Here is a 15938-nt window from a genome sequence, read left to right on the forward strand (position 1 = left end):
ATTGGAACTGGCAAATAGGACCCTGGGAATATAGGACATTGGGAAAATTGGACTTTGGGAACATGAGAACTTGTGAACGTAGGGCCGTGGAAATTGGACTTTGGGAACAGAGGACCCTGGGAAAGAGGACCTTGGGAACATGGATATGCATAGATATGTTGATATGCTAAGCTAGGCTGGTTGTAGCTTCACATTTAGCTCACACATCTGAGAGTGACATCAATCTTTTCATCTAACTCTCAGCAGGAAAGTGGCAAACATATTCCTAAAATCTCAAACTGTTCCTTAAAGCAAATAATAAAACAAAAGCCTGATATAATAGGTTACAGGTGTCAATTGTGTTGTGGGTTTGATGATTCTATTACAGCAGGTATTCGCCTCACATTGTCTTTAAACCTCTCCACAATCACATGGAGACTTCAGTGATGTTTCGGCCATGGAAGAAAGTTAATTGAAATGCAGCCAATATCTGCTGTAGATGGAAAAGTCTTGAGTAATGGAAGGCTGAAGCTCAACAGCATCAACAAAGCTTCAGTTAAGCATTTTTACAAGCTCAAAGATTATAAATGAATTAGAGCAGCTGTCCGGATGTGTAAAAATAATTTGGGGAATTAAAAGTATCACCTCATTGTAGAGCCTCAGCTTCCCATTACATCATCCTTTTCCCTGCTGAGGAATTAGGGTGTTAATTTGAGTTTTCTGTCATCTCAGCCTCCCCTACTCCACCCTATGGCATCAGTGTCCTGGAGTGTGTGCGCGACTCCATGGTGCTGGGCTGGAAACAGCCAACCTTCATCGGCGGAGCTGACATCACCGGATACTTCGTGGATTACCGTGAGGTCATTGATGGCGTGCCGGGGAAGTGGCACGAGGCCAACATCAAGGCTATCAGCGAGAGGGCCTACAGGGTGAGTTATTGAAGTCAACAAGTTAAATACAGGGTTCAAATTTAAGGTTTTGGGCTGTTTTTTTCCCCCCACAACATGGCTTCTTTTAGAATATTGGAATGACATTTAGGTGTATATTTTACTATATTTTGTAGATTTCTCCTAAATTCACTAAAAGTCTATTGCAGCTTGTAGTACCATGAACGTAATCTAAACCTCGTCATTACAGGCATTGTTAGAAAGCTCCCACTCTCCTGCACAATATTATGTGTCTTACATGTTTTGTATTGTTTTGGCTATGAATTAGATTCAATATTTTGTCTTCAAATAGTAATTTCAATTGAGAATGTATGAAATATTTGAGACTATTTTCTCTAAATTATTTTTTTTTTCATAAATCTCAACCTCAGCTACACTTACAGACACCAAACTTACCAGTTTTATCTCTAACTATATTCTGAAGGTTTGTACCGAGGGGTGTGTCTATATTCATACCCTGATTAATAGCGTTTTAATAGAGCATTTTGTTTCCTAAAAACATGAAGAAAATAGATGTATTATTTTTTATGGCTTTTGACAGTATTTTCTCATTTCTGACATCATAAAAGGAGATATCCCAATTTCTTTCTGTAAAAACCTTAGAATCTAATGAATCAACTAAATAAAATAATAACATTTTCCTTATCTAATGTTCAGATTTATGTCCTGGAAATATATAAGTCCACATTTCATTTGCATATCTGAACATAACATTTCAGAAAATTTGTAATGCAGAAAATTTTTGTCTCATTGTAAATAGCATACTGGAGAAGTTTCATGGAGATATCTATAAGTAAAAAAAATTACCCTATTCACCTGTAGTGTCTCCCCTTAAGTAAGGGTTTGTCTTCATGTCCCTTCATCTCCAGGTGTCTGACCTGAAGGAGAACATGAAGTACCAGTTCCAGGTGCGGGCAGCCAACATGGCAGGTGTCGGCATCCCATCGCTGCCCAGTGACACCTTCCTGTGCGAGGAGTGGACCATCGCAGTGCCAGGTCGGTTAAACCTCCTATTAAACTGAATGAGGGGACGATTTAATGAACAGCATACTCCTTTTAGAACATTAAAGAACAACCTGTTGCTACAAAAATATCTTCATTTCCTCACCTTCCTAAAAATATGTGGAGCTGTCATCTATGCTCTTTTCAAAGCCACCAGACTCAATTGACAAAAACAATAGTATTACCTTGGTAGTTGCTGGTCTACTGCTACCTCAATTGTTTAGTGTGTTTGTGTTATTGGGTGACTTTGGTGTTTTGAAGAATTAGTCCGGTTTAATTTAAGTCATGCAATAACACAAATAAACTATCAGATTGAGGCAATGATAGACCAGCAACTTCCATGTCCTACTAGGTAAAATTGCTGTTTGTGTCAATGGAGTCTGGTGGCTTTGACGAGAGCATCACCCCTTCCTCAAAGGATACCATACAATTAAACTCCTCTGCTGTAGGTGATATACTGACTATGGATAAGTACCTCGTACAATCCCACAAAAAAAAGTGCTGAAAAAAAAGTGTGTTTAGCTTGTTTGTGTTATTGGGTGACTTTGGTGTTTTGAAGAATTAGTTCGGATTCACTAAAGTCATACAATAACACTAACAAAGTAGCTGGTTGAGGCAGCAGTAGACCAACAATTCCCATAAAATTACTGTCAATAGAGCCTAGTTTTTCTTCACTTGTGTGTATTTCTTACTGTCTGTTCTGGCCCACAGGACCTCCTCATGACCTGCAGATAAGAGAAGTGCGGAGCGACTCTCTGGTGATGCTTTGGAAAGCACCTGTGTACCAGGGCCGCGATCCGGTCAACGGCTTCTACATCGACATCAAGGAAGCGGACGCACCGTTGGAGGCGTGGAGAGGAGTCAACACTAAGGCTACGGAGAAGACGTACTTCAAGGTCACCATCGTCCTGCTGAGTAGTTCTCTTCATTTACATGTGTGACAGAAGCTTCAGTGTAATCTGATCATTTTATGTCATTTTGCAGATTGAGAATCTGAAGGAAGGAGAGTCGTATGTGTTCCGTGTGCGTGCTCAGAATAAAGCCGGTGTCGGAAAAACCTCAGATGAGACAGAGCCGGTCCCAGCTGTCACCAAACCAGGTAGGACAAAGACAGAGCTGGACCCAAAGATTAAGGGATATAAGACATTTCTAAAGGGGCCCCTAGAAAAGTTTTTTTTGAATTGAACATGAAACAATCACAAAATAAAAATTAAACTTAGAAAAACTTCCAAAAACTGATGACATTTCATGCCATTTTCCCAACAAGTGACAAAACAAAAGCTCAGAGACAAGTAAAATAGGCCATAAGGTGAACTATGAAAAAGTGGCTAAAATGTGATTTTTGTTCCCACATTTGGGCACTACTTTTTAATGCATTTTTGCAAAAACAACACCATTTGGACTTTGGGTTAGAAGTTCTTCCGCAAAATATCTTGCAGTATTTTTTTGTAAAAAGCCATAAATGATTTAAAGTGAATTTTAAAAAAAAAATAAAAATTGCTTTTGAATTTATTTATTTATTTATGGATAACTAAAAATGTTAAGGATAGCTTACAGAAAAAAAAAGTCATGCTTTAAGCAGGGTAACATCGCTGAACTGCAAATGGCAAAAAAGGATCTAAAAGTAGAAATTCTCAAAGCAAAACGAGACTATAAAAATAAACTGGAGACCAAGATGGCAACAAACAACCTGGGATCAGCCTGGGACAGTATGAAAACCATAGCAGGCCTCCAGAATCTTAAGAGCAGCTGCCCAATAGGCGCGTTTCCATTAGGTACTTTTTCCTCTAGTGAGCCTATGGGTGTGGCTTGGGCGAGAGGATCTGCCCAAGATCCGTCCAACTTCACCGGTTAGCGGCTCAGGTAGCGGTTCAGAAAGTACCTGTCATATGACGTGAGTAGAATTCGACACAACCACAACATAACAGCGCCATTTTTAAAGGAAATAAGCAGAGCAGACTGAGACGAGATAATCGAGAATAAGAAACCAAAGAAGAGAGGATGATGGACAAAGGAAAAAGAAAGACCGTTGACTGTTAGGACTTGCCATGTTGGTCTGTTGTCAGCGTTCACTGACGTCACAGTCCAAATTGTCGCTGAATAATCACGAAAGTGGCCGAAACAGAGGCCGAGGGGAAGTAACTAGTGGGCTTAGCCAAAACACTCAGCCGCTTTCCAAAAAGTACTCAGTAGAAACACGACAAATTACTTTATATGTAAAAGAGGCCAAACTGGCGGTGACAAGCTTGTTATTTCAAGCTGTAACTCTTTGGGTTTCAGGCACTAAGGAGATCGTGGTGGATGTCGATGATGACGGCATCATCTCCCTGAACTTCGAATGCGGTGACATGACCCCCGACTCCAAATTTGTGTGGTCCAAGAACTACGAGGACATCACAGACTCATCCCGGCTGACAGTAGAGGGCAAGGGAAACAAGTGAGAGGACTTTTTGAGACTTTTTGATCGCTGGCCATCCCTCAGTAATATTACTTATTATTACCATGTTTCCCCTGTAGATCCAAAGCTGTTTTCAACTCTCCCGGAGAGGAGGACATTGGCATTTACTCGTGTCTCGTCACCCACACTGATGGCGCTTCATCCAGCTACACTCTGGATGAAGCAGGTGGTTACAAACTCACTTGTTTCAAGAAGTTAATAAAATAAAATAATTCTAGTTTTCTCCTCTATTTATGGCTCTTTTTCTCGTATCTTTGTCAGAGTTGAAGAGGCTGCTGGAGGTCAGCCATGACCACAAATTCCCCAGTGAGTTTATCAACACGTAATCACAGCTAATTTTTTAAAAGTATGTCATGGATTGGACTGTTTCTCTGAGCTGGCTCTCACTCTTTCCTTGAACCAGTTATTCCCCTGAAGTCAGAGTTGGCTGTGGAGCTGCTGGAGAAGGGAAGAGTTCGCTTCTGGCTGCAGGCGGAAAAGATTTCAGCTAACGGCAAAGTCGATTACGTCTTCAACGATAACTCTCTCTCTCACGGGGAGGTCAGGAAGCAGTTTGCATTTGTAATATATCTGGGAGTTATATGTTTGTGTTTTGTCTCTGTGGGTGAGTTGGCTTTTTGTTTTGCAGAAATACAAGATGAACTTCGATAAGAACACCGGTGTGATCGAGATGATCATGGAGTCTCTGACTCGGGCCGATGAGGGCACCTTCACCTTCCAGCTGCAGGACGGGAAAGCTACCAACCAGTCCAGCTTGGTGCTGATCGGAGACGGTACGCTCAGTTACATAACAACAAATACAGAAGATGATCTTATTCACAAACTATATTAACCCATTGAGGCCTAAAACGCCTGTAAAACCTCTGGGCGATTTTAAAATAAGCCCCTAAAACCTGAAGTTTTTCTGGAAATTCAACAAGTGTCAACACTTCTACTAAATAATAGATTTTTCAGCCTCTGTAGCAGATAGAAATGAAATTCAAAAAGTATTTGAGAGCTTATAGTGGGGCGGATTAGCTCAATATTTTACAACAATCGTTCACTTTGTGATAAAAGCATGAAATTTGGTAGATGTGTTGGTGAATATGTTTCAAACAAATCTGGATATTGGGCCACCTCAAAAGCGCCCCCTAGTGGCCGTGGCAGGCATTTGTTATACGAATAAATCAATGATGAATAAAAACTGCCCTTTTAATAATACCAACTGGTGATGAATTGTATATTTTTGGAAAGCCTGATTAGTTACCTTTACAACGAGGTACAGCTTGTAAGGATCGTGCATTCATGGAATGAGCAACGGGGCTAAACGTGTGGGTAGCACCCCCCAAAAATGTGCATCCCCTGTGGGGCGGATTAGCTCAATAAATCACAAGAATTGTTTATTTTGTGATAGAAGCACACAATTTGGTGGATGTGTTGGTGGATTTGTTTCAAACCAATCTGTATATTAGGCCATCCCAAATTCCAAGATGGCGGCCATTTTTCAAGATGGAGTTTTCAAGTAACTGTGCGTTGCTTATTGTCAAGTGACATTTTTATGCTTGTATCGGCCATCTTGAAAAATGGCCGCTATCTTGGAATTTCAAGTAACTGTGCGTTGCTTATTGTCAAGTGACAATTTTTATGCTTGTATCACCAAATAAACCATTATATAATTGAATTGCGCCACTTAGGTGTCGGCCATCTTGAAAAATGGCCGCCATCTTACAATTTCAAATGTCTCGGACAATTTTTTTGTTAAGTGACCCATGGAGACTGCTCATGCCAATTTTTATGCTTGTGTCACCAAATAAACCATTATATCATTCAATTGCTCCACTAAAGTGTCGGCCATCTTGAAAAATGGCCGCCATCTTGGAATTTCAAGTAACTGTGGGTGGGTTATTGTCAAGTGACCAACAGAGACTGCTCATGCCAATTTGTATGCTTGTATCACACAAATAAACCATTATATCACTTAACCGCTCCACTTGGGTGTCGGCCATCTTGAAAAATGGCCGCCATCTTAAAATTTTAAATGTCTCAGACAATTTTCTTGTCAAGTGACCCATGGAGAGTGTTCATGCCAATTTTCACGCTTGTATCATAAACTGAAAGATTATATCACTTAGCCGCTCCACTAACAGAAGAATACAAGCCAAAGAGGAGGCCGTAGCCTGTGAATGGGAATATCAAGACCTAATAAAATGTTATACAAAGTTAATGTTCTTTTCTATTAGACTGTAATAAAGCTTTTGTCACTTTAACATGTCTCTAAATTATATTTGTGGTGCTGAAAACATGAAACAGCAGCTGTAGGGTAGGCAAAGCATTCCACGCCAGTAACCACCGGCGGCCATTTTTAAAAATGGCCGCCACAGCCATCAGAATTTTTTTTTGCGATGGCCCAATATCCAGATTCATTAAACATGTATTCAGCAATGAGTGTACCAAATTTGATGCTTTTATCACAAAATGAACGATTGTTCAGCTAATCCGCCCCACTATTATACAAATACTACAAAACGACGTATCCGCTTTCCAGGCTTCAATGGGCCAAACTTCACTGACAGTTTTGTTTAGTATAGATACAATGTCAGAGGCTAAAACCTCTGGAGTGAATGGATATTTACATTTAACTACAAAATATAAGCTTCTTTTCAGTGGAGTGAAACGTTTAACATTTAATGTAACATTATTTAAAAGGCCTGAATTTTACACAGTCGCCCATAAAGTCTGAATCATTTTTCAGAAACAATCCTCTGTTAATTGTGGTTTCATTTTCATTGTGATATGTTTGGAAGAGATTGATTAATAAAGTTTTGATATGATATACACTTTATCTGTCAAGAATAAATCACACTATAACAATCATTTCATGGAAAGAGGTATAAAAATATATATTTTATTCCAACTTTATGGGCCACCGTGTAGTATACATTTTTCTTTATTATAACCAGTTGTTGAGTTTATTTAGTTACATTGATAAAACAAGACAGGACACTGTAAGACAGATTATTTTTCTATATATATATATATATATATATATATATATATACGTACATATACATTTTAACATTTTTATATATAGACACATCTGAACAGACAAGTCTTATTTGTTAACATAATACAACTACCTGATTTAAAGTTTATTTTAATAGTTTATTTTTGTCTTTTTTTTGTTTGTCGAAATTAATTTTTCGAGCACAGTTTAATAGTTTCACTTGTTCTACCCTTTAGATGATTTATTTCTAAATTTATTTTATATAATCTTTCAATTGTGTGCTTGTATTTTTCTTTTCTTGAGTTTTCTTTTTATATTTGTCATTTTTTGTCCCCAAATGGGGACATCTGGCAATACTGATTCGAAACTAAATCAACAGCAACCAAACAAACATATTGAATGTTATTTTCAGCCATACATGTTCGTTCATAACATTTAAACATGTAAAATCTTTTTAATTTTCAGTGTTCAAGGAGCTGCAGAAGGAATCAGAGTTCCAGATGAAAGAATGGGTCAGAAAGCAAGGTACAGGACACTGTGGACCTAAATACTCATGAATTCATATTAACGTTATCAGTTGATCTGCTGATGATTGTCTTGAATAAACCATTAGTTTTGTTGCCTATAACATATCACAAAACAACAACAAATGAGAAGTTGGAAGCAGCAAATGTTTGGTATTATAGCTTGAAATGGACTCAAATTATTTACTAATTTCAAAAGTAGTTGCAGATAAATTTCCTGTCGATCAAATAGTCAAATAATCAGCTAACTATTTTGTGTCCTAGGTCCTCACTTTATCGAGTATTTGGGTTACGAGGTGACTCCAGAGTGCTGCGTGATACTGAAATGCAAGGTGAGACTGAACTTTAAAGCCTTTTAATGCTGCTCTCTTTTTAAAAAGTGAGTGTTTTCATTCATGGTTTTACATCCGTCTGTCTTGGTGCAATCAGGTTGGCAACATGAAGAAGGAAACCTCGGCGCTGTGGTTCAAAGACGGACACCAGATCAAAGCAGACGAGAATCTGGGCTTCACCGAGGGAGTGCTGAAACTAGAAATTGCTCAGGTAAAAAATATGAGAAAGGAAACTTGTGTGAAGTGTGGATATATGTTTATATGTGTATATTTATGTAGTGCATAACTGTCACTGAATTAATTTGCATATATGAATGTTAAAGCTGGAAATTGGATCGTTTACTTTTTTAATGGAAATCTTTCACCTCAGTGTTCCACAAGAATCAGATCTTTGAGTAAGTGGGATTTTTTTTTTAAATATAAGAAAAGGAGTTGTTGTGAAAGAAGGTAGCCACGAACTTGTAGCCACAATGCAATAATAATAATAATTTACCTACATTTTGACATAACAATCACACATTTCTGACCTGCAGTAAGTGTGGTGGTTGATTTTGCTTGTTTTTGTTTAGAAGACAGGATTTATTTCTTAAATACCATTGTCCCTTAATGTCAATTTTGATTTAAATCCTGTGACTTTCTATAGAGCTTATCCTCTGTAGTTCAGATCTATCTTCATCCCTCACATTTGCTACTTCTTTGTTTTTTCTATAATATATTAATATGTTTTTTTTTTTTTTTTTTTTTTTTTTTGCTACATTAGTTTTTTTCAGTTTTTTCCTACTACACTTCTAACATGTTTATTCTAAATCTATTTTTGAGATATTATATGTATCCCTTAAGGTGTCCTGTTTAGAAATCCAGTTGAAGCAAGATCTGTTTTGGTGTTTTCTTCCTTTAAATAAATACATGCTATGTCTCCCCAAACATTATAGAGTATCTCTTGACCTTTTCTTTGCAATTTCTGACCTGCGGTACATAGGCATTGTGCAGGTTGATTTTGGTTGTTTTTGTTTAGAAGACAGGATTTTTTTTATTTATTTCCTAAATACTCTTGTGCCTAAATGTTAATTTTGATTTAAATCCCTTTCTTTGACTTATGAATAGAGTTTATCCTCTGTAGTTCAGATCTATCTCCATCCCTCACCTTTTCAACTTCTTTGTATTTGCTGTAATAGAATTTATATGTTAATGTTTATTTTTTATTTTGCATTTATTTATTTTTTGTCTATTTTTTCCTACCACATCCCTAACATGTTTATTTCTAAATCTGAATGTGTCCTGTTAAGAAATCCAGTTGACGCAAGAGTTGTTTTTGGTGTTTTCTTCCTTTAAATTAATACATGCTAATCCCAGATATATCGGCTAACATTACATGTCTTGATACGTCTGTATTTTAAAACCCTAAATGCACAAAAACGGAGGGTTTCACACCCTTCAGAGAAGGTGATTATGGGTTTGTTCAGACAGATAGTTTGAGAGAAATACTGTCTTTTTTGGTTGTTAAAGCATGTTAACTTGTTCTAGTAAAAACCCAGAATACGTACAATAAGTATGAACCTGAAAATAAGCATAATATGTCTCCATTAATATCTGTTGAGCTATTTTGTCCTCTAATACCCTGAAGAAAACTGTTATGTCAAAACATTGATAAATTATTTAAAAATATATTTTGCTTTGTGGCTCGAGTGTGTGGCTATCCTTCAAAACGGTACGTTAATCCTAGTCAGCACCGCTCCAACACTGCTGTGTTCCTCCTCTCTCTCATCCCAAAATCATTGGGTTTTTTTCAACTAATTAGACTAAAATATTATGTTAGAAATAACCAGCAATAATTGTCTTTAACCCTCCTGTTATGTTCGTTTCCAGGAACAACAATAATGTTAGTGGGTCAATCTGACCCAGGGCATGTTTAATTATCCAAAAGTGTCAGAAACCAAAAAATCCTAATAAACATTGTTTATATTTCATTAATAACTCCATTACTAACCATCCCATTCCATATTTAGTGCAATGGTGTTCTTTACCTTTCACAGATCATGGTTCAATGAGGATAATACACTTGTTTTTAATTTTTTTAATGTACACTGGAAATACCTAAATATAAAATACAATGGTTTTACATGACATTGAGTTTTTGAAAATTTTATTTTACATTTTTTTATTTTATGGAGTGTTGTTGATAAAGTAACACGAATCACCTCAGTATCTCTGTAATATAAACATGCAAATATGTGAAATGAACCATATTCATTTTATATGTTGATTACACTTATTAAGCCAAGCAGAAGAAGTTTCATCCCGAAAAAATACTTTTAACTTTTTTAGATTTTTAAACTTTGAAATGGGTCAATTTGACCTGCATCATAACAGGAGGGTTAAGATATAATATAATCATAATTTAAGTCCTAACAATCCCATTGATCTCACTTTCTTTCTCTCACTCTTCTGTCTTCTTCTCATGAAAGTCTCGTCTCCATTCTGCGTCTCATCCTCATCCCACTGTATCGTCTTTGAACGTCTGTCCGAGTGTCCTCAGTGACATGACGTCCTTCTACATAGTCTAACATGTAAACATGATGTCACATGTGTCCTATTTCAGCGCGGCTCTCCTGCAGACGGGGACCTAATCTGGAGAAGACTAAAAGTTGGGAACAGTTATCTGTTATCATCATGGGCCAACGGCCACTTCTGGTTTTGCCGTTCTGCCTGAGAATGCTTTATATATTTATTTATCCATGTCTGTTTGTTTGTTTGTTGGCTTTTTTGCCTTTGTGTCATATATGTGTTTTCTGCAGCATCCTTAGCAGAAGAGAAAAGCTTGCCCTTTCAGATGAATGCAAATCATTTTCCTTGTTCAGTGTTGTTTCTACGACTGAGCTTAACGTTCATGTTTCCTCCATCAGGTTTCCAAGAAGGACTCTGGTGTGTATGAGGTCGTTCTGAAGGACGACAGAGGAAAAGACACTTCAACTCTGAATTTGACAGATCAAGGTAAACTGAGAGTCACATGCTGAGATAACCAGTCATGACTGAAGCAAATAAATCACTCAGGATGATTAAATCTTCTTCTCTTTAAGGTTTCAAAGACTTGATGAATGAAGTTTTCAGTTACATCGGTAAGAAGATAAACATTTTAAGCATACTTTAGACATTTTGGAGCCTTAATTTGAATAAACATTTGAATGCTATTTGATTGTTATTGCAGCAAATTCCTCCACTCCACTGAAGATCACAAGCACAGATCAGGGCATCCGACTCTACACCTTCGTCAGCTACTACAACGATTTACTCCAAGTGACATGGCACTACAAGTACGATCTGCATCTCTGTTTGTGCAACAATGTGCTCATTTGATATTAAAACTTTTTTCTTTTTCTTTTTTTTTTTTTTTTTACAGCTATTCGACTACTCCAATTTAGCTAGTTTATTTAATTGTGATGCTCCCTCGAAAACATGTGAATTTCTTATTACATGTAGGGTTGCAAAATTCTGGGAAATTTTAAAGTTGGAAATTTTCCATGGGGATTTATGGGAATAACTGGAATTTATGGGAATGACTGGAATTCATGGGGATTAACGTGAATGTATGGGAATGACTGGAATTTATGGGAATTATCAGAAATGTATGGGAATTAATGGGAGTTAACAGGGATTAATGGGAATTAACTGGAATTTATGCGACTTTATGGAATTTATGGGAATTAACAGGAATTTATGGGAATTAACAGGAATTTTTGGGAATTAACAGGAATTTATGGGAATTAACAGGAATTTGTGGAAATTTGAGAAAAAATGGGAATAAACAGGGAATTTACAAACTTGAATTAATTTTGCTTAATTTTTTAATGGGGGGGTTGGGCAGATGAGTAATATTTAACTCAACGTTCATGTTTTTGTTGTTCAGTAAAAGAACTGATTGTTCAATAAAATAATTAAAACTTAATAAAGTTCTACTTACAAATAAATCTGTTAAAATATGTTTTCTTTCTTATTTGGGACATTTCCCCCAAAGATCCCCAGTTTAATTTCCCATGGAAAGTTTCAGGAATTTTACCGGACATTTCCCAACCCTTTGCAACGCTAATTATACCCGATAGTAAATTGGTTATTTTTCAGTAATTTTGTGCCATTTTTCCAACAGTAAAAAATATTCAGGCCCTTGTCCTCCTGCAGTCTCCTCATGTTTCTGTGTCGTCTCTCTGTCAGGGATTCGGCCATCGCCTTCTCTGACCGTATAAAGAGCGGCGTGGTGGGAGAGCAGCTGTGGCTGCAGATCACAGAGCCCACAGAGAAAGACATGGGCAAATACGCCATTGAGTTCAACGATGGAAAAGGCGGCCTGCGGAGGACCGTCGAGCTGTCTGGTCAAGGTGAGACCATCGGCGTCTCTGAATCTTCTTTCTAAGCCACATTGATTAGACGTAACTCTAATATACTTCTTTTTATAATACACATCTGTTCTTCTTTGTTCAGTTAGTGCATCCTACACAAGTTTGTTTGGATAACTTAATTTTCCTTTAACCTTTTGCTTTGTTTTGCAGCATTTGACGATGCTTTTGCAGAATTCCAGAGACTCAAGTAAGTAACTCACTCCCCGATTATTAAAGTCTTATGTAGCTGCAATCACAACATGCATCAAAATATTTTGTAAATTTAAGCCTGCAGTGATTTGAGGAAATGGTTGGAGAAGTATGCATGCAGATTAAGGCTTTATTTTCACTTCTGACTGTCAGCACCTTTGGTCTAATTTGTTGTTCCTTCTTTCTTTTTTTTTTTAACTCATCAGAGCTGCTGCTATTGCTGAGAGAAGTAAGTGTATTACTTGTATATCTAAAGTGGCATTGTGTTTTTGGATTTTATAATCTGGATGAAGTAGACCTTCATGTATTTATGATCCATACGGTTCGAAACGTTGTTCGCATCTACACCTGCTCACCTTCACATGAATGAACACAAATGATCCCAGTATGATCCAGTGGTCGAACTCACACGAGTAATGGAACGCAGAAATTTACATTTGGTGTGAAAACTTCTAATACTTACAGACTGCTGTAAAATATATATTTTTTGTTCCACTGAGAACATTTAAAGAAACAAATGATCCAGACTGTATATACACCTCTGTGGAATCAGCACAATCATGTATTTTGTGCAGAATAACACAGTTATAATGACATTTTAAAAAAAGGGGGGAAAGCAAGTTGAATTTATGTGATAAATAATTTTTAAAAATTAAAGAAAAAACACTTTTCCAAGTGCCCACAAGTGTCACAAATATTGGAAAAATAAAATGAGTCTCCACATGTAATACATATTGAAGTAGTTACATTTTTACAACCTCTCCTGTCCTCTCCTCTCAGCTCTGTGTAAACAGATTTTCAGTGAATATCTGTCACGTGACCTTTCATCTCAGCAGAATCAATCATGGCTTCACAGTGTCGCTGAGGAATGAAGAATTAAATGTTTTTTTAACAGAATCTAGTTATTCCAAACGGTTTATTTTTTAAAATGAGACATAAATTATTTTTAAAAAGTGATTTTAGCAGAAATATCACATTTTTAAGCTTTGTTTGGTTATTTTTTTCTCATGGAAATGTTCATAACTGATGATCTGTTCAATCATCTGTTTTTACAGTATCTTTCTACAATAAACTATAATGTCCAACATGGTAGTTTGTTTTTATTTAACATTGCTTTTTTTCTTTTTCAGGTCGTGCTCGAGTAGCAGGAGGCCTGCCTGATGTGGTCACTATACAGGAGGGCAAGGTAAACTGTTTCATCTGATTCTGTTATTACGTGGCCACTGCTTTAGTGATCACAATTACCCTTTTTCGAACAGAGATGGTTCCGGGCCGGTTCCTGACCGGTGCCCAATTGAGAAACAGTTCTTTGGTTTTCCACCGCCAAAGAGCCGGCTCCAGACCAGGAAAAATGGTTCCACAGCGGCACCAACTCTTTGCTGGTCTTGAACCGTGAACCGTTACGTCAGGGACTGGTGGCGGGGTTATCTGACCAACAAGACCAACTCAGTGCAGTTGAGAGGGACCCACTAAAATGTGTATCATTCATTTATTTGATGTGTTTAACTGCAAATTGATTGATACGGGATAGTGCTAGTGTGCTAACGTTAGCGGGCGATCGATAGCGTGCTAACGTTAGCTGGCTAGCAAGACCAAGACCAACACGGTGCCGTTGAGAGAGACTGAGAATTCAATTGTTTGATTTGTTTAACTGCAATGTAATTGATACGGGCGAGCTAGCGTTCTAAGTTAGTGGGCTAGAGTTAGCTTACAAAAAAAGTCCAACATTAACTTCTTACGTTCAGTGTTAATAAGAATGTTTTCAGCGGAGACATATCGACTTTAGCAGTGATGCTATGACGAGGCGCTAGAGCCTGTGGAAAAGCAAACAGGTTCAGAGCTGGTTCGTAAGTTGAACCAACTGCAAACCAGCACAAGCACCGGCCGGGAACCAGCTCTGGTCCAAAAAGTGTACAGGACACTTAAACTATCCTTAAAGAAGACGCTCAACCTCAGTTTTCTTCCTCATATCCCGGGTGTGTGCTGCATGTTTTCCCCTCACCAGGCCCTCAATCTCACCTGCAACATCTCAGGCGACCCCGTGCCGGAGGTCACCTGGCTGAAGAACGACAGGGAGATCACGTCCGACGACCACTGCATCCTCAAGTTTGCGTCAGGCAAGTTCGCCAGCTTCACCATCACCGGCGTGAACACGTCGGACACCGGCAAGTACAGCATCCTGGTGAAGAACAAGTACGGCACAGAGAGCGGGGACTTCACCGTAAGTGTCTTCATCCCTGAAGAGGCGGGCGGCAAGAAAAAATAAAAGCGGTCCAAATCTTGTCGTAAATATGTATAAATGAAAAAAACACTGAAAACAGTTGAAGGAAAGAAACAGGCTTCGGGATGTGTTCGATGTTTTTGTGTAGAATATAAAATTAACTCTAGAGGTGCTGAATCTCAATGTGAATTTCAGAGAGAAATCCAGAGTGTAGTAAGGAGTTATGACTTTAAAATCATAAAAAAAAAACATGTACTCATTAGGTCCAATAACAACAAACCTAACATTACGTCCACTCAAAAATGTTACTGGTGCAATTTTAGTTTTTGTTTGTGTAAAATTGTGGCATGCAGAGAAGCAAATGTCGACATTTACTGTTTGCTTTAGAATGAAAATGAAACTTTACTTGACAAAAGAAAGCCAAAGATAGTTTAAGATGTGTTGTGTTAATAGTCAAGAGAGTCAAAGAAAAGACATCATGAAGTCAGTGTTGAATGTCTGTTAAAAAGCCAAATGTTTTTTTTTTTCATGTTTTAGCCCATTTGCTGCAAAGTATGCATACTTTACTGCCAAGCAACAGTTTTTATTTTAGTTTGTTATGAAAATGTAGAAAGCATTTTGCAGAGACTTGAAACATGCCCAGAGATACAGAAAGTCATGAGTCATGGTTGCATGCAAGTCTTCAGGTTGGTGCATTCAAGTGCTGTTGGGAATCTAGAACATCAGTTTTTAGATTCTGCTGTCGAGCTTTGTGCTTTAATAATGGAGGCAGATTTAAGGATATGTTTGGCAAATGTAATGTTGTCTCAGCTAATGTTACCTATCGCTTGTTATGGAGCTAAAAGTGTAAAAACACTACAGAGTGGATATTCTAGGTGTGAACTTTATTTATTTATTTATTTTGGAAACATA

At 37.6% G+C, this 15938-nt stretch overlaps 1 protein-coding gene across 1 annotated transcript in view; it reads left to right on the forward strand.

Moving 5' to 3' along the window:
• myom1b (myomesin 1b) overlaps positions 1 to 15071 on the forward strand; it is a 39699-nt gene extending 24628 nt beyond the window's left edge. Inside the window, exons 17-37 of the mRNA XM_059327344.1 lie at positions 712 to 908; positions 1796 to 1922; positions 2640 to 2824; positions 2913 to 3027; positions 4209 to 4365; positions 4446 to 4552; positions 4648 to 4692; positions 4790 to 4926; positions 5015 to 5159; positions 7835 to 7894; positions 8158 to 8225; positions 8323 to 8436; positions 10825 to 10869; positions 11129 to 11216; positions 11303 to 11341; positions 11431 to 11536; positions 12432 to 12595; positions 12767 to 12803; positions 13012 to 13034; positions 13936 to 13991; positions 14811 to 15071. Of these exons, the coding sequence (XP_059183327.1) occupies positions 712 to 908; positions 1796 to 1922; positions 2640 to 2824; positions 2913 to 3027; positions 4209 to 4365; positions 4446 to 4552; positions 4648 to 4692; positions 4790 to 4926; positions 5015 to 5159; positions 7835 to 7894; positions 8158 to 8225; positions 8323 to 8436; positions 10825 to 10869; positions 11129 to 11216; positions 11303 to 11341; positions 11431 to 11536; positions 12432 to 12595; positions 12767 to 12803; positions 13012 to 13034; positions 13936 to 13991; positions 14811 to 15071 (2276 nt within the window). The remainder of the gene's footprint in view (positions 1 to 711; positions 909 to 1795; positions 1923 to 2639; positions 2825 to 2912; positions 3028 to 4208; positions 4366 to 4445; positions 4553 to 4647; positions 4693 to 4789; positions 4927 to 5014; positions 5160 to 7834; positions 7895 to 8157; positions 8226 to 8322; positions 8437 to 10824; positions 10870 to 11128; positions 11217 to 11302; positions 11342 to 11430; positions 11537 to 12431; positions 12596 to 12766; positions 12804 to 13011; positions 13035 to 13935; positions 13992 to 14810) is intronic.
• Positions 15072 to 15938: the final 867 nt, after the last annotated feature.

The sequence above is a fragment of the Centropristis striata genome, chromosome 23 (assembly GCF_030273125.1).
Source record: "Centropristis striata isolate RG_2023a ecotype Rhode Island chromosome 23, C.striata_1.0, whole genome shotgun sequence".
Lineage (NCBI taxonomy): Eukaryota > Metazoa > Chordata > Actinopteri > Perciformes > Serranidae > Centropristis > Centropristis striata.